The sequence below is a fragment of the Bubalus kerabau genome, chromosome 13 (genome assembly GCF_029407905.1).
Source record: "Bubalus kerabau isolate K-KA32 ecotype Philippines breed swamp buffalo chromosome 13, PCC_UOA_SB_1v2, whole genome shotgun sequence".
In the NCBI taxonomy this organism is placed as follows: domain Eukaryota; kingdom Metazoa; phylum Chordata; class Mammalia; order Artiodactyla; family Bovidae; genus Bubalus; species Bubalus kerabau.
Genome location: NC_073636.1, coordinates 15,868,080 through 15,886,632, shown reverse-complemented (window position 1 = coordinate 15,886,632; position 18,553 = coordinate 15,868,080). Strand labels below are relative to the sequence as shown.

Genomic DNA, 18,553 nt, shown 5'->3' with positions numbered 1-18,553 from the left:
ACATGAATTTGAGCAAACTCCGGGAGATAGTGAAGGTCAGGGAAGCCTGGTATGCTACAGTGCATGGGGTTGCAAAAAAGTCGGACACAACTTAGTGACTGAACAACAATAGACTTCCAATTTCCTTTTCCAATGCTCGGTTTTCTTTCTTAAGTAAGGGGCAGAAGAATTCCTGTTAACACAGTTTATATTTCCTCTACTAGAGGTTTTCATGTTGAAAATTCAAGTACAGACTTTGGTTACATGCTGTCTTTAAAAGAATATCTGCTTAATGCTAATCCATTACCTGAATCTGGAATCTACTAAACTCGACTGTCATATGGAGTCACCTGGAGAGAGTTTAATGGAAAAGCAAGGCAGTAAATTAGTGCCATATGATTAGCTTGAGTAATACTAAGTTTGTTTATTCAAGCCCCTCAGAAGAATGGACTGTATTTTTAAGATATGACTTGTTTTCCACATCTGCTGAAGGCTTGTTGCTACTTAACTGGACATTTAATTTTCCACTTATTCATTTTCCCCGTTACAGACAGCTCAATGGCTATTCAATATGTGCATATTACAGAGAAAAATAATCATAGGAAAGGGACACAGAGAATGTCATAATTAAACTGTGCATTTTCAAAATACACTCAGTAAACCCAAAACATCTTGATTGCTATAATCAGGTAGATTAGGTTTTCAGCAAATACTTCTTAAAACAGAGGTTTATCTAGAGCCAGAAGCAGACAGGCAGCTCCCTGTATCACCTTATAACACAAAATTAACTACATTTACCTCCGATTATTGTTTTAAAAAATCAAATATAAAGAGAAATCAAAATGTAAATCAATAGATTTGTGAAACATGAGGGCATTTTCCACAACCTTCTAGAACAGGTTTATTTTTTTCTCATCTGAACTCTCATTAACAAAAGCCACTCTGCCTACCAATGACAAACATAGAAATTTATTGCCTCGAAGATGTGGTTCAAACTTTTACAGTTTGGCGGTTGGAGTTCAGAGCAAATTAAGTTACAGGGGATCACTGAAAGTAAAATATCAAGGTGGGAGAAGGGCGTTCGGACAGGTTAAAAAACATTCACAGTCTTTATAAAGAGAAAAATATTGCCAAAATATAAGAAATGATGATCAAAAGGGATTTAAACCAATTACTGGGATGAAATACCCATGCTATAAAACAGAGAGTCAGTGACTTCAAATCCTCTTACTCTTTCTCTGCTTTATGGTGTTTGAAGTTTATATGCAAAATATTTCTCTCTGATCCCCATCTAACTAATGGGCTCATTGAGAGGACTGGTGAGTCTGCTGATCTACTGAACAGTGACCTGCAGAGAAAAAGCAAAAGACAAGGAAAGCAATTTTATGGAAACAAACAAAAAAATTAACTAGAGATTTAAAGCTTAATGTAGCTTTATCCTCCAGAGAGCTCGGCCTGATTGCAGACAGAGCTTAAAAGCAGGATTCAAAAGCACAATACGCTAGTCCCGTTATGAGAGCTCTGCCCAAGATATGTTCAATAAATGGAAAACTGCCTTTGCGGCCTGCCTTTCATAATGAGAGAAGACAGGAAGGCAAATACTAGTTTGGGAAGCAGGGAAACAGCTTTACTCTCCAACTCAGTCACTGGTTTTTTAATTTTAAACAAAAATCCAAGTCCTCAGGAGCTGTTTTCCTCCAACACACTCACCCCTCTTTCAAAGACAAAAACAGTGACACTCCCCTTCCTTTCCTTCAGAAATATTAATCGAGCGAATGATGCATTACATAGCAATCTTCCTTCCTGGGCCTTCCTGTCATCACCAGTGCCAGGGGCTCAGAGGTAAAATCTGCGTCCTGCTCCAGGAGGGGACAGTTGGGGGCTGGGGAAGAGAACAAAGCCAGGGAGCTGGGAGGGAGCCTGATTAGATCTGGAGCAGGCCAGGCACCAGAGGGTTTCCTAGCAATTGGGAAGAAGTCATAAATGAAATTAAAGTCTTTAAGAAAGAAATTCTGCTTCAAACCACGTCTCTCTCCAGTGGTCTTCTCTGATATAATTCCAGCTCTTTGACAAGAGGAACTGACACTTTCGACTGAGTGATTTAAGGGCAATTTATTGTGAAGTGGTAATTTATTAAGTAAGGTTCAAGAGTGGAGAGCGCTCCCTGTACCAGGAAGGGACTCAACTCACCCTCAAGTGCTCCTGACACTGGTCTTCTGGGCAGAAACACTGGGGCACAGAAATCCTCACCAAACTCCTAATTCCTGGACACTTGTGCCCCCACCCCCTCAGCCCCACTCCAGCTGCACAACAGGAAGTAAGTCTTAAAACGTAAATTCCCAGACATCATATCATGGTAATCTAGATTCCGAGTAAGCTGTAACTGATCGATCTCTCTGACGAGCTTTACAACGCTGGAGAAGCCAGGAAAGCTGTGGTCCTTCATTTGGCCTGGTGCCCGTTCTTAATCCCAAATCTCTTCAAAAATGCTATTTGTGTTCTACAATGATGGTGATGAATGACCCATCACGGTGGGGGCAAAGAGGTACCCATCATAGGCAGGAATTGTGGGCTTCTGTGAGATACTAAATCTCTCTGCTTGGCACAATCATGCACGTGTTCAACTTAGCCTTCAATCTGTGAGTGAGCTTTATTTTTGTTTAATGCTGTGTGCTCAGAGGTGTTTGACTCTGTGACGCTATGCACTGTGTAGCTTACTAGGCTCCTCTGTCCGTGGAATTTTCCAGGCATGAGTATTGGAGGGGGTTCCCATTTCCTACTCCAAGGGATCTTCCTGAGCCAGGAATTGAACTCACAAATCTTGCATCTCCTGCACTGGCAGGTGGATTCTTTACTACTGTGCCACCTGGCCACATCCTAAAGAAGAGGGCAATTTTTTTTTTTTTGAAGATTTTTTGAGTCTTTATTGAATTTGTTACAACATTGCTTCTGTTTTATGTTTTTTGGTTTTTTGGCCACGAGGTATGTGGGATCTCATCTCCTTAACCAGAGAGCGAACCCATACCCTCTTTTCACTGGAAGGCAGAGTCTTAACCACGGGACTGTCAGGTAAGTTCCAGGACAATTTTGTGGTGATAAAGATAGCAACAGTGGATACAGACCAAAGGCACCAGGAGTCAGGCTGTATTTCTCCAGAAATCACTTTGTGACTATCTCGGGCTTTGGGCAATCAATAACCCGGGTTGCCTTCTTTCCTCAGATTCCTATAATCCTTGTAGGGCAGATTCTTCAAGATCCTCTTTTCTTTCCCTCCCTTGGTCTCATTTCCTCATCTGAACCCATGCTCCAAAGAGATGAGTTCTGGCAACGGATTGATGAGCTTCCGGGTCATCATAAAGGTCAGGTGGGTAAGAGTGCTGGGTCTTCCTTGAAAGGTGAAGACACTCTGCTTCTTGCCTCCATGTAGCCAAAGTAAAAGGTGATCCTGGGTCTGAGACAGCCCAGCCGTCCCTCCCTTACTCCTCGTACCCTTTCTCTTCTTCCCAGCGATGAAGCCAAATACAGCTTAGGTCAGCTCAGTGCACAGCACCTGGGAAAACACATTCTCTCTTGCTGCTTCCTCTGGTTCAATTTCCCTGCTGCTGGCCAGGCTGCCTTGGCTCTGAAAGATCCAGAACTCAGTGGAGCATACATGGACCACTGACTGACGATGGCCTGTGGGTCATATCCAGCCCACTCTCTGTTTTTGTAAGTAGAGTTTTATTGGAATACCACCATGCCCATTCATTTCTATATTGTCTCTGGCTGCTTTTGTGCTACCATGGCAGAGCTGAATAGTTGTGACAGAGACCATATGGTGTGTCAGCAAAGCCAAAAATATTGGCTAACTGGCCCGTTGCAAAAAAAAAAAAAAAAAAAAAGTTTACCAACACTTGGTTTAGACCACTGTAAAATGGAGATGAAATAGTCAGTGTTTGATTACCTTCAGCAGGAACATTCTAACCAAAGCTGCGGTTTCGATGAGAAACAGAGCAGAGGTTACTTGGAAGAAACTAGATTATATCAGGGGAAAACTGAGTATTCTGTATAGTCCAAACCAGCTCATTAGATTTTACAGATATATATTTATATAGGGGTTTTGGGCCAACGCTACATTTAGTTATCAACTATTGTTTTTGCTTCAATTTGTTATTGTTTCTCTCAGGCCACAAGGGTCTGAATTTGGCAGAATTGGCAGTAGGGGAGGCTAACTAAGTATTATACAATGTTCCAGCTCCCCTCTCTCACCCCTAGGATTCCCAAACAAACAGCTTTTAAAATCCTTGAGGGGCCCCCATCTCGGCCTCTCCATCCTCAGTCCCTGTGGAAACTTGCCCATGAGAGGTAGCTGTCCATCAGGACCCAAATATCCCTCCATTCCCTGAGCACAATGCCATTTAACAATTTGCCCAATCTTACTTCCCATCTGTGTGTAAAAGAACCACAATTGTTATGTCATTGAAATGTAGAGATTTCATAAATACCCACCATAGCGGGCCTCAGTGTTGAAGTTCACCTAATTTAAAAATAGGCAGAGAATCTGAAAAGACATTTTTTCCAAAGAAGACATACAGATGGCCAACAGGCATATAAAAAGGTGCTCAGTGTCACTATTTATCAGGGAAATGCCCATCAAAACCACAATGCAGTATCACCTCCCGTCTATTAGAATGGCTGTTATCAGAAAGACAATAGATACAAAGTGTTGGCAAGGATGTGGAGAAAAGGAAATCCTTGTACACTATTGGTGTAAATGAAAATACTACGGGTGGCCATTATGGAGAACAGTACGGAGCTTCTTCAGAAAATAAAAAATAGAACTACCACATAATCCAGCAATTCCACTCCTGGGTATTTACCTGGAGAAAATAAAAACACTTAACTCAGAAGGGTATATGCACCCCCATATCATGGCTGCTGCTGCTAAGTCACTTCAGTCGTGTCCGACTCTGTGAGACCCCGTAGACGGCAGCCCATCAGGCTCCCCCGTCCCTGGGATTCTCCAGGCAAGGACACTGGAGTGGGTTGCCATTTCCTTCTCCAATGCAGGAAAGTGAAAAGTGAAAGTGAAGTCGCTCAGTTGTGTCCGACCCTCAGCAACCCCATGGACTGCAGCCCACCAGACTCCTCTGTCCGTGGGATTTTCTAGGCAAGAGTACTGGAGTGGGGTGCCATTGCCTTATCTGCCATATCATGGCAACTTTATTTAAAACAACCAAGATACGGTAACTATCTAAGCATGCATCAGTAGATGGATGGGTAAGAAGATGTAGTATATATGTACAACAGAGTATTTTCAGCCATAAAGAAGAATAAAATCTTGCCACATGCAACAACATGAATGGAACCTGAAGGCATTACACACGAAGTGAAGTAAGTGAGACAGAGAAAGACAAATACTGTATTATCTTACTTATATGTAGAATCTTATAAAAGACAACAACAACAAAAAACCTCCACCAACTCAAATTGGCTCATAGATGCAGAGATCAGAGTGGTGGTTGTCAGAGGTGGGGAGTTAGGGGTTGGGCCAAATAGATGAAGGTCAAAAAATACAAACTTCGAATTATAAAATGAGTAAGTCATGAGGATGAAATGTATAGCATGGTGACTATAGCTAATAATACTATATTGCATAGTTGAAAGTTGCTAAGAAAGTAAATCTTAAAAATTCTCATCATAGGAAAAAAATTTTGTAACTATGTATGGTGATACATGTTAGCTAGATTTACTGTGGTGATCATTTTGTAGTCTTTACAAACAGTGAATCATTATGTTGCACACCAAAAACTAACATAAGGCTATATGTCAATTATATCTGCCCCTTAAAAGCCCCCATATTCCAAATAGTCATTTAAACTACATCTCTACAGAGTGATGACTAAATGTTAAGGAAGTTCTAATGAGGCAAGTGGACAAAGTGAGCAGGGCTCTCAGGCAAAGTTGCCTTCAGAAGCTCAGGTTAGAACAAACTTTTTAAGCATGTGTGTTTTCATGGAGAAGATGGAAAGAATATTCCAGCTTTTGGGTACTCAATAATGGTTGTTATGGTCAATAATGATGATAATGATGGTGGGAAAAAATGTCATGTGTAAAGGCTCAGAAGCAGCATTGTGTTCCATTTGTAAATACCAAACTTAAATGAGGGCAACATTTTTCTGTTTACAAAATCTTTCACTTACCCACCAGGAAACATGATAAAATACAGAAAATTGCCATTTCTAGGGGCCTCTTACAATTCTTTCTGGCTTAGACATTTGTATCTCTATAAGAATGAAAAACTAGTGCAATGAAGAACAAAATGGTGTGCCAAAGCCACGGGTAACCGAAACACCTGCAACCCGGACTGACTGTAATACCGAGCCCCGTAGGACTGGTCCTATGATTGCTAATGTCAATACGTGTCAGCAAAACTCATTCCTGGAACAGCTGATTTACATTATAGCCCTAGTTCGAGACAGAACATCTGAAACCAGGTTTGTAGTTTAGTCCATCAACTCTACAGAAAGACTGGGAATAAAAGAGGCTGGAAAGAAAATGAGGATCAATAGCAAGAGAATTGCTTTGCTGTGAGAAAAACTCGTCAGTGTAGGGAAAGGATGCATCATGCAGCTCAGAGAGGGGACTCAGGGTCCTGGGGGAGGGTGCTTCTTTGTTCTCACACTGATTGTGTAATTTTATAGACGGGATCCCTGGATATAATCTCATTCAATCTCTCATCTTACAAATCAGGAATGTGCAGATGTCTGTTCCAATCCTGGCTGGGTGAAATGCCGTGTCAGGTGATGCTAAGGATGCAAGTGGATGCAAAGATGAATGGGGCGTGGACCTTATCTATCTTTTGAGAGTTTACAGTCTAGGAATTAAACTAAGATATACATAAACCTTACAAAGCAGGAAATTTGGACTAGCACTGGAGCATCTAAGGCTTAGATTCAGTGCTATGAGCATTTTGGGGAAGAAAACCTTCTTGCCTGATGGCTACTGTGTGGGATGTAAAGGCAAGGAGAGATGGTTACTGAGCTGTTCTTTGAGGAAATTGTTGTTTTGTCGCTAAGCCAAGTCTGACTCTTTTGCAACCCCATGGACTGTAGCCCCCAGTCCATGGGATTTTCCAGATAAGAATACTGGAGGGGGTTGCCATTTCCCGTCCCAGGGATCGAACCTGCTTCTCCTACAATGAGAGGCAGATTCTTTACCACTGAGCACACTGGAAAGCCTTTGGAGGAAATGGGGAAGAATCAGATCTGGGTCAGGGAGATTTTATAACACAAAGTTGCACAAAGGGGAGTAATTAGCTGATCTCTTGAGGTGCCTTCTGTTGCACCAAAACAGAGAGGGAGGTAAACACAGGGACTGCATGTGGGAACAGACCTGACATTGAGCCCTCTCCTTCACTACGACCTACAGCACCAGTCCCCAACCTTTTTGGCACGAGGGACCAGTTTCATGGAAGACAATTCTCCCATGGACTGGCGGTGCTGGTGCGGGGGGCGAGTTGGTTTCAGGATAATTCAAGTGCATTACACTTGTTGTGCACTTTATTTCTATTTATCATTACACTGTGATATACAATGAAATAATTACACAACTCATCATGATGCTGCTGCTGATCTGACAGGAGACAGAGCTCAGGCAGAAATGCGAGGTTGGGAAGTGGCTGTAAATACAGACGAAGCTTCCCTCTCTAGCCTCCACTCACCTCCTGCTGTGTGGCCCAGTTCCTGGTACCGGTTCATGGCCCAGGGGTTGAGGATCCCTGATCTATAGCATATGATGCTAGTATTCAGGAACCCTTAAGTCTGAACACTTATTTGGGGAGTGTAGAGAGGTCACTGGGCAGATCCTCTTTTGAAATAGTGGAATAAAAGCAGCAGGTGATCCTCTTCCATTTGGGAAAAATAACTTCTCTGTGGGGGTTTCCTGGTGGCTCAGATGGTAAAGAGTTTGCCTGCAGTGTGAGAGACTTGGGTTTGAGTCCTAGGCTGGGAAGATCCCTTGGAGAAGGAAATGGAAACCCACTCCAGTATTCTTCTCTGTGGTCTCTGACCTTAGAGAGACATTCCCCCATGGCAGGGGAGTTTTTCTTTTGTTTCTCCTAACAGAGATTTCACAGGATTGGGATGTGTTGGGTTTGTCCTTGATACTCTGCTGGTCCAATCCACTGGAGAAACAGACCCACTCAGCAGGGGGAATAAAGTAATTGTCAAGTGAATATTTTTCTGCTGATTATTGGAGTCAATGGACTAGAAACAGTACCTGGGGATGACTTAACATCTGGGATTTTTGAGGGCTGGAATGAGAGGTAAAAACCATGGCAGTAACATTCCAACCTATGGATAACGGGATTTTTCTACATTTTTATGTGATCTTATAATACCCTTTGTCATTATTAGTTATGCTATGTGCTACATTAGTCATGTTTTGTGAAAAACAGTAGATTATTCTCTGATATAATAAATTATTTAAAAGGCCCGGGTCTTGTGTTCACTTTTATAAACATGTAATTCATTCTTTCTGGAGAATTATTACTAGATATAACTCTTGCTTTTCATAGCCTTACTCTCCCCCTGCTCTGCAAAGATTTTTTAAAGTACCCAGCAGTAAGTGGGTCACGATTCTTCAAACTTTCCAGTGGAAAAAAAGAATGACGGGGTGCAAATTTTTCCCTTCGAGGGCGCAGTGAAAGCAACATGCTTCACCAAGCTGCCCGTGCTCCAAGGTGCCAGACAGTACATTTGCAAGTGCTCCGGCCCAGAGCTACCAAAACCTGGGGTCCACAGTGCGGCAAACAGGAGCAGCAGGGCTGCCACCTATGTCATAGAGCTGTTGCAAGATTAACTGCGATATTAAACAAGGAGCTCTTAGCATAAAGCCTGGCACCCAGAAACTATCAATAATTCTTCTGTCATCCTGGAAGAAGACTAATAATCCCTGATCTTTGGGTGGCCAACCTGCTCTCACTGGACACCAAGAGAGTTCCCCATAACCTCTCCCCAATCCAAGCATCTCCAAGATGTCATGTAATATGAGCTGAAGAGTATCTACACATGGCAGTCATTCAAAATCACACTGTACGCTTTCCTCTTGAGTTTGGAATTCATCTTGGGAGATTTATCAGGCATGTGAAAGAGAAATATCTCCTAAATGAGCTGGAGGAAGCAACGAAACAGAAAGAAACGAGGCCAAGCAGTGACTTAAAACATGTCAGGATTTGTTCTATTTTTTTTTTTTTTCATCAACATGTGCTGTTCTCATTAATGGGAGTTTCTCACACACTCAGTAAGGGAACAGGCAACAGTGTCTTTTGTTATAGCCTGAAGGCTCGTCCAAACATTTAAGGGATGTGCGAGCCATAAATTTCCTCCAGACTGTAATCATCTTTGCAAGATCAAGTGCTCATGACTGAAAACATTGCTGACCTGTGAAATATCACCAAGGTTCTTCATTTTTTTCCCCAATAATGAGGTTAGTTTATGGCATGTACTTTGTCATATAAGATTTGAAAACATCCTTCCAACTATCTATCAAAACCACTTGTATTTCTGTTGCTGTTGTTGTTGTTGGTCAAGTCATTAGTCTAGATGATAGATGAAAGGTAAGCTATGGACCTAGGGCCAAATACCGCCTACTTCCTGTTTCTATAAATAAAGTTTTATTGGTTCACATTCAAGCCTAGTTATTTACATACTTCCTTTGGCTACTTTCATGTTTTGATGGCAGAACTAAGCAGCTGCAATAGAGATTGTGTGGCCACCAAAACCTGACCCTTGTACTATCTGACCCTTTATAAAAGGTTGCCAACCCTTGATCTAGATCATTGTTTTGTGTAGAAAAAATTCTGGTTGAATTGGGTTCTCAGAGAATTTAAAAATTTTCCATATTATTAAATCCAGACACTTGGCTGATTGCAACAGAAGGGAGGAGGTGAAGAGAGAATTACTAAACTCTGAGTTAGAAGACACTCATCCATTTATTCATTCCACATAAGACACCATCACCACCATCCCAGGGAAACTCTGGAGTATGAACAAAATACATAAAGCCTCTGGCCTCACAGAGTATAAAGTTAATGAGGGAGATACACAGAGACCACATCATTCATTCGTTCATTCTTTTCATAAAACAATATTTATTTGGCTGTGCTGAGTCATAGTTATAGCATTTGGAATCTTCAATTTTCATTGCAGCATGCCAGATCTTTAGTTGCAGCATGTGAGATCTAGTTCCCTGACCAGGAATTGAACCTGGGCCCCCTGCATTGGGAGGGTGGAGTCTTAGCCAGTGGGCCACCAGGAAAGTCCCCATTCATTCATTCTTCACTCATTCATTCTCTATAATGTGCCTGGAACTATTTTAGGCATCAGTTAACCATACCAAAGATAGATCCTAACAGTGGAGAGAAATAATAAATAAGCACATATGAAAACAGCAGGTACCAATACGTGCTATAGTGAGAGTATTAGTTTAACCATACAAAACTGAAAGTTTTATAGGTCTGCAGTGGCTGAATGTTGGCAATTTTCTATGGTTCAGCCTACCAGTGAGAAATGCTGAAGAGTCATTTTCAGATGGCTTTAAATTAAGGGGTCTGGGAGGGAGAGATATGTTAGGAGTTTGGGATTAATATATATACACTATGATATATAAAACAGATAAACAGCAAGGTCCTACTGTATACCACAGGGAACTATACTCAATATATTGTAAAAACCTATAAAGGAAAAGAACCTGGAAAAGAATATACACACCCACACCCCCCACACACACATATATAACTGAATCACTTTGCTGTACAATTGAAACTAACACTAATTGTAAATTAACTATACTTCAATTAAAAAAAAAAATTGAGGAATCAAGGAAGGCTTCACTGAGGAGGTGACATTTGAGCTAAGACTTGAATGACAGTAGCATCCTGCCCGGTGAACAATGAGGGGGTTTTCCAGGCAGGGAGTGGGAGTGAAAGTGAAAGTGAAGTCGCTCAGTCCTGTCCCACTCTTCGAGACCCCATGGACTGCAGCCTACCAGGCTCCTCCGTCCGTGGGATTTTCCAGGCAAGAGTACTGCAGGAGAGCTCCTTGCAAATACCCTACAGCCAAAATAAGCTTGGTTCATTGGAAGAAAAGAAAGAAGACCAGAGGGGCTGGAGTAAGGTGGGATGTGGGGAAAGACAGAGAAGCCATGGTTGAAGAGATAGTCAAGGGTAAGGTCAGATGAGGTCTTGTGGGTTAGGATAAGGGTCTTGGCTTTTATTTGAAGAATAACCAGGAGACTTTTAAAAGGAAAGTCACGTGATCTGATTTATGGCTTTCAAGTGTTTTCATTCCTCTTCTGTGAAAAGTAGCCTATGATAGCAAGAACTGAAGCAGGGAGATTTAGGAGGTAGTATAGAGTAACAGAAGCAGAAGATATTAAGAAGAGATGGCAAGAATACATAGAAGAACTGTACAAAAAAGATCTTCATGACCCAGATAATCACGATGGTGTGATCACTGACTAGAGCCAGACATCCTGGAATGTGAAGTCAAGTGGGCCTTAGAAAGCATCACTACGAACAAAGCTAGTGGAGGTGATGGAATTCCAGTTGAGCTATTTCAAATCCTGAAAGATGATGCTGTGAAAGTGCTGCACTCAATATGCCAGCAAATTTGGAAAACTCAGCAGTGGCCACAGGACTGGAAAAGGTCAGTTTTCATTCCAATCCCAAAGAAAGGCAATGCCAAATAATGCTCAAACTACCGCACAATTGCACTCATCTCACACACTAGTAAAGTAATGCTCAAAATTCTCCAAGCCAGGCTTCAGCAATATGTGAACCATGAACTTCCTGATGTTCAAGCTGGTTTTAGAAAAGGCAGAGGAGCCAGAGACGAAATTGCCAACATCCACTGGCTCATCGAAAAAGCAAGAGAGTTCCAGAAAAACATCTATTTCTGCTTTATTGACTATGCCAAAGCCTTTGACTGTGTGGATCACAATAAACTGTGGAAAATTCTGAAAGAGATGGGAATACAAGACCACCTGACCTGCCTCTTGAGAAATTTGTATGCAGGTCAGGAAGCAACAGTTAGAACTGGACATGGAACAACAGACTGGTTCCAAATAGGAAAAGGAGTACGTCAAGGCTGTATATTGTCACCCTGCTTATTTAACTTCTATGCAGAGTACATCATGAGAAACGCTGGACTGGAAGAAGCACAAGCTGGACTCAAGATTGACGGGAGAAATATCAATAACCTCAGATATGCAGATGACACCACCCTTATGGCAGAAAGCGAAGAGGAACTAAAAAGCCTCTTGATGAAAGTGAAAGTGGAGAGTGAAAAAGTTGGCTTAAAGCTCAACATTCAGAAAACGAAAATCATGGCATCCGGTCCCACCACTTCATGGGAAATAGATGGGGAAACAGTGGAAACAGTGTTAGACTTTATTTTTCTGGGCTCCAAAATCACTGCAGATAGTGACTGCAGCCATGAAATTAAAAGATGTTTACTCCTTGGAAGGAAAGTTATGACCAACCTAGATAGCATATTCAAAAGCAGAGACATTACTTTGCCAACAAAGGTTCATCTAGTCAAGGATATGGTTTTTCCTGTGGTCATGTATGGATGTGAGAGTTGGACTGTGAAGAAGGCTGAGCGCCGAAGAATTGATGCTTCTGAACTGTGGTGTTGGAGAAGACTCTTGAGAGTCCCTTGGACTGCAAGGAGATCCAACCAGTCCATTCTGAAGGAGATCAGCCCTGGGATTTCTTTGGAAGGAATGATGCTAAAGCTGAAACTGCAGTACTTTGGCCACCTCATGCGAAGAGTTGACTCATTGGAAAAGACTCTGATGCTGGGAGGGATTGGGGGCAGGAGGAGAAGGGGACGACAGAGGATGAGATGGCTGGATGGCATCACTGATTCGATGGACGTGAGTCTGGGTGAACTCCGGGAGTTGGTGATGGACAGGGAGGCCTGGCGTGCTGCGATTCCTGGGGTCGCAAAGAGTCGGACATGACTGAGCGACTGAACTGAACTGAACTGAACTGATAGAGTTCTGAGCACAATAAGATCACAGCAAGGAAAGGTGGGGCGAGAAAAGTGGGGATGCAGGAGATGTTTAGGATCTGAAATCCGTGGAGCTGGTGATAGCTTGCATGTAATTAGGAAGGAAAATGAGGGATGAGGGAGCCTGCCAACTTTCCAATTTGAGTACCTGGCTGGATACCTACTTGCTATGATTCATAAGCCTGAGAACACCAGAAAAGAAACAGGACGTGGGGGAGATTATAGGTACCGTTTTCAACCTGTTGAACTTGAGTCATCTTTATGACTTGTTTTCCCTCAGGTGGTATCAATGACCATGAATTCTTATATTAATCAAACTGGCAGGATTGTTTTATTCTTTTAATCATACATCTACTACTTTGTCATTTTCTTTTTCTTCTTCTATGTACCTTTTTTTTTTTTTGACTTAGCTGATTTTGAGTCTCTTGAGTGAAGCCTTTGTGTTTGTGCTTTCCCAGTGGTCAAGAGGGGAGTGTTACAGTTGCAAATTGTTGGCATGAATGTTGGTGGAAGTAATTTCTTTTAAGCCGCTTGAGGTATACAGGAGTATACCAACAGCAGGATTCCCAACCTGGATATATATGTGCATATATATATATATATATATATATATATTTTTTTTTTTTTTTTTTTTTTCCCATTTGACAAAATGAACCTAGGAGGGAGTGATGCCAAATATACAGTGCCTGAAAAAGGTTTATGACCTGAACTGGTATCCCACCCGCAGATCATATCTTATAACACTAAACTGGGGTGTAAGCAGATTCAAAAAATGTGCCTTGCAATCACTTTTCAAGAGCAGCAGGTTTGGCAGAACTCCAGGCTGTATACCTGGAGCAAACATGGAAAATATTCCAGGTTAGGCAGGTCTGAAAGTCTTTCCATGTTATAGACCAAGCATTCTGCTCACCTATTAATCAGACAAGGGCAGTAGCAGTATTGTAATAGGATCCCTCACCTCTGGATTTGTAAAGCATTTTATTGACGTAAATCATATCACGTATAACCCTGTATGCCATTAGCATGCACATCCTCAGTCTCCAGCTCGATTATCCCATTTATAAGGTCATGTTGTACCTCTGCTTCTCCTGCATACACAGGCTCACCTCAGAGATATTATGGGTTTGATTCCAGACCCCTGTAGTAAAGTGAAAATCTCAATAAAGTGAGTCACACACGTTTTTTGGTTTTCCAGTGCAAATAAAAGTTATATTTAAACTATAATCTATCAAGTGTGAAATAGCATTATGTCTAACAATTGTATGTGTGTGTGTGTGTGCTCAGTCACTCAGTTGTGTCTGACTTTTTGTGGCCCCATGGACTGTAGCCCACCAGGCTCCTCTGTCCATGAGATTCTCCAGGCAAGAATACTGGAGTGGGTTGCCATTTCTTTCTCCAGGAGATCTTCCCAATCCAGGGATTGAACTCGCATCTCTTGTGTCTCCTGCACTGGCAGGCAGATTGTTTACCACTGAGCCACCTGGGAAGCCCCTTAATTTAAAAATATTTTATTGCTGAAAATTGTTAACCGTCATCTGAGCCTTCAGCGAATCATGCATGATATTTTTGCAAAAGTGACATTAAAGACCACTGACCACACATCACCAGAAGTACAATAATGATGAAAAAATGGAAATATCCAGAGAACTACCAAAATGGGACACTGAGACAAGAAGTGAGCAAATGTTGCTGGAAAAATGGTGCCAAAAGACTTGCTCATTGCAGGGCTGCTCCAAACCTTCAGTCTGTAATAAATGCAATATCTGCGAAGCACAATAAACTGGAGTATTAAAGCGTGCCTGTAATGGACGGAGCCTTAGTGTTGGTGAGTGAATGGCTCTATGAACCAGAATTAGCCAAAATGATGCTTGATTATAAACAATAAAGGAATTTAAAATGTAACGCTTAAATACTACCTAGTTTATAATAATTTATCATGGGAAAGAATTACACCCAGTTGAAATGAGGATGGAATAACACTTGCCAAGGAGAGGTGTGGACAGAATGAACTTGGTGCACCAGAGGTTAATGCAAAGATCCTTCTCTTTCCCAGGTCTTCTCAGTCCAAGTTTGTGGAGCTTTACTTACTCTAGCCATAAATATGTTTCACTTATGTTAGAGACACATTGAGGGGAAAGGCAACATTACCACTGGTTTTCAAGTACATTAAGACTAGGGATCATCATCTAAAAAAGCCTTTGGCATCACCGACTCAATGGACATGAGTCTGAGTATACTCCGGGAGTTGGTGATGCACAGGGAGGCCTGGCATGCTGCAGTCCATGTGATCGCAAAGAGTCAGACACGACTGAGCGACTGAACTGAACTGAACTGGATCTTACATATGCTCAGAGCTGGGGCCCGTCTTATCCATTTGTGCAATAATATTAATAAGTTAATCACCCAAAACAATATTTTAAAAAGCACCCTTAAGAAATATTTCAATATTAGAAGTAGGTTACTAATGCAATTAAAGAAAAGGAGAATGAAATTTATTGTAATAGCTGCATCATGAGGGCATTCACAGAAGTACTTTAGCATCTCTCAATTAAAAGTAAAAGTTAAATCTACAAACAGAAGAAAATATCACTGACAGACCCATAAAACACTCGTGGTTTTTCATCTAGAAATCCTGGGAATTATTTAATGAAAGCAGAAAGGTATATGCACAAAGATGCCACTGAATCGTTCATATAAATCAAGGACCGGAAACGGTCTAAACTTTCAATCAACGGGGTAATTCAGTAAAAACAATGTACAAATCAACATCATTTATACCCATTAAAATTTTGATTATGAAGGGGAGGCAGAGACTTGGAAATGCATTTGATATTTAACTGCAGAGATTATAAAACGACACATTTTATATGGTATGTATACACACCACCTGATACAAAGATCTGACTCACTGGAAAAGACCCTGATGCCGGGAAAGATTGAAGGCAGGAGGAGAAGGGGACGACAGAGGACAAGATGGTTGGATGGCATCACCAACTCAATGGACGTGAGTTTGAGCAAGCTCCGGGAGTTGGTGATGGACAGAGAAGCCTGGTGTGCTGCAGTCCATGGGGTAGCAAAGAGTCGGATATGACCGAGACACTAAACTGACTGACTGATACATGCAACGTTCTAGAGAGCAAGGTACAAGAATTTTTAAAAAGAAAATTATTGAGATAGATAATAGCCAATTTTTCATTTATTTGCTCTTTTGTATCATGTGGTTGCTTTTGTTTATTTTTAAAATATTTATTTATTTATTTGGCTGGAACAGGTCTTAGTTGCATCACAGGAAATCCTCAGTTGCAGCACTCAGAACCTTTAGTTGTCGCACTCAGAATCTCTTTAGTTGCAATATGCGAATTCTTAGTTGCAGCACGTGGGATCTAATTCCCCCACCAAGGATCGAACTCGAGCCCCCTGCTTTGGGAGTTCAGAGTCTTCGCCACTGGACCACCAGCGAAGCCCCTCATCTGGTTGCTTTTAAAAATAATAAAATTTGTTTATTGCATCACTATTTACAATAGCCAAGACAGGGAAACAACCTAAATGTCCATCAACAGTTGAATGGATAAAGAAGCTGTGGCACATATATATATACAATGGAATACGCAGCCATCAAAAACAACGAAATAATGCCATTTTCAGCAACAAGAATGGACCTAGAGATTATTATACTAAGTGAAGTCAGAAAGAGAAAGACAACACCATATGTGGAATCTAGAATATGACACAAATGAACTGACCTATGAAATAGAAACAGACTCACATAGAGAACAGGCTTGTGGTTGCCAAGTAGGGAGACAGGGATTGGGAGTTTGGGATTAGTACTGTAGATGCAACCTATATAGGATGGCTAAACAACGAGGTCCTACTGTATAACAGAAGAAACTATATTCTGTATCCTGTGATAAACCATAATGGAAAAGAACATGAAAAACAATGTATATATATATATATAACCGAATTACTCTGCTATACAATAGAAATAACACGACATTGTAAATCAACTACACTTCAATAAAATAAATTTTAAAAATAATAGAATTAGGCAGAGCTCATGAGAGAGAACTAAGTAATAGCCAATTAATACAAGATGTCAGGAAAAAGAGGTGCCTTGTTTGGGACTTGATGTAGTTCCAATGGAATCATGTTCGGGAGTAGATACCAGGGACAACACGTCATTGTGTTGAACCACTTTTTCATAAAAACTCATCAACATTTTTTATTTTTTAAAAACTGCCCAAAGTTCTTTTGGCTGGGAAATACTCTTTAATGTTAAGTTAAACTAGAAAGGAATTGTGAACTCTAAGGGAGGAGTCAGCTTAGACTCAAGTGGAGGAAATGCATAAACTTTTGCCACTTTGAAGTCCTTGGGTTCTCATTTTTCTGGGTCTCTGAATCATGAAGTGGTCAGAGTTCATCTTTTCAGGGGCATTCAGAGAAAGAGCTCCTTTCAGGAACTCCACTCATTCGGTTCAAAGGTGAGCAGAGTTTTCATAGCTCTGGCTTTTCCAAATTAGACCTGGGGGTGGGGAGGAGAGGTCAACAGGAGGAAACCGCATTTCCATGGGCTCTCTTCCTAGAGGAGCAGCAATAGTTTTCTGGAAAGTTCGCTATTTTATCTGAAGTCCCAGAAAGTTTGCCACTTCTTCTCTGATGGATTCAGTGCCCCATGAAACGCAATGACAAGGATGACTGGTTAAGACTCAGCCGACGTCAAGAATCATTTCACGAAGACAAACTGTCATTAAAATACGCCGCCTTCCCCTCGGGGATGAAACTGAGGACTTCTCACGCCCCTCTTTCCGCGTCTGCTGGAAGTCGATGCCGAATCCCCGGAGCACCCCAGCCCCGAGCAGATCCGGCGGCCCCCGCCTCCCACCGCAGGCGCTGCGCTCAGCGACCCGAGCGCCTTAATTGGGGTGGGGGAGCGGGGGGAGGAACTTGGCCGTGAACGGAAACAGCGACGCGAGAGAAAGGAAAGCAGGCCTACCTTAAAACTTTCCAGTCTTTGAGTGGATCCAAATCAGAGATTAAAGAGACCATTGTCTAGAGGGTGGCTGAAGGCAGGTCCAGTCCGGGGCGGAGGGGGCGCGGGGAGGGAAGGGGAAAGGAGGCGGCCGCCAGCTGCTCGGCTCAGGCCCGGAGCCACTGGGCGCCCGCGCGGCTCTTCCTCCTTCTAGGATTGATAAGCACTTGTCCTGGCTTTTCTCCACTACCCCCCCCTCCCCGCCCCACACCCCCCCCCCACACCCCCCCTCCCCCCCAAATCAATCTTGCGCTATATTACTTCCCACCCCGGCTCATTTCTCCACACCACCTTTTAAAGCCCTTGTAATCTGCTCCGACTGATCACATTTGACCTTTTTGTAGCCCACTTTATTCCAAGCACAGCTCTCAGTTAAATCTCTCTTTATTAACACCGTCCTTCTTGGCTTGCTTTTGGAACAAACACAGATCAAGCCTGAAGCCTCCAGACTTTACCAGCAATCATTTACAGATTACTGCAAGCTGCAGCT

At 42.1% G+C, this 18,553-nt stretch overlaps 1 protein-coding gene across 1 annotated transcript in view; it reads right to left on the bottom strand.

The window, feature by feature from the left end:
- CELF2 (CUGBP Elav-like family member 2) overlaps positions 1-18,217 on the bottom strand; it is a 558,667-nt gene extending 540,450 nt beyond the window's left edge. The window contains exon 1 of the mRNA XM_055543532.1: positions 18,028-18,217. Within this exon, the coding sequence (XP_055399507.1) occupies positions 18,028-18,080 (53 nt within the window). The 5' untranslated portion in view covers positions 18,081-18,217. The remainder of the gene's footprint in view (positions 1-18,027) is intronic.
- Positions 18,218-18,553: the final 336 nt, after the last annotated feature.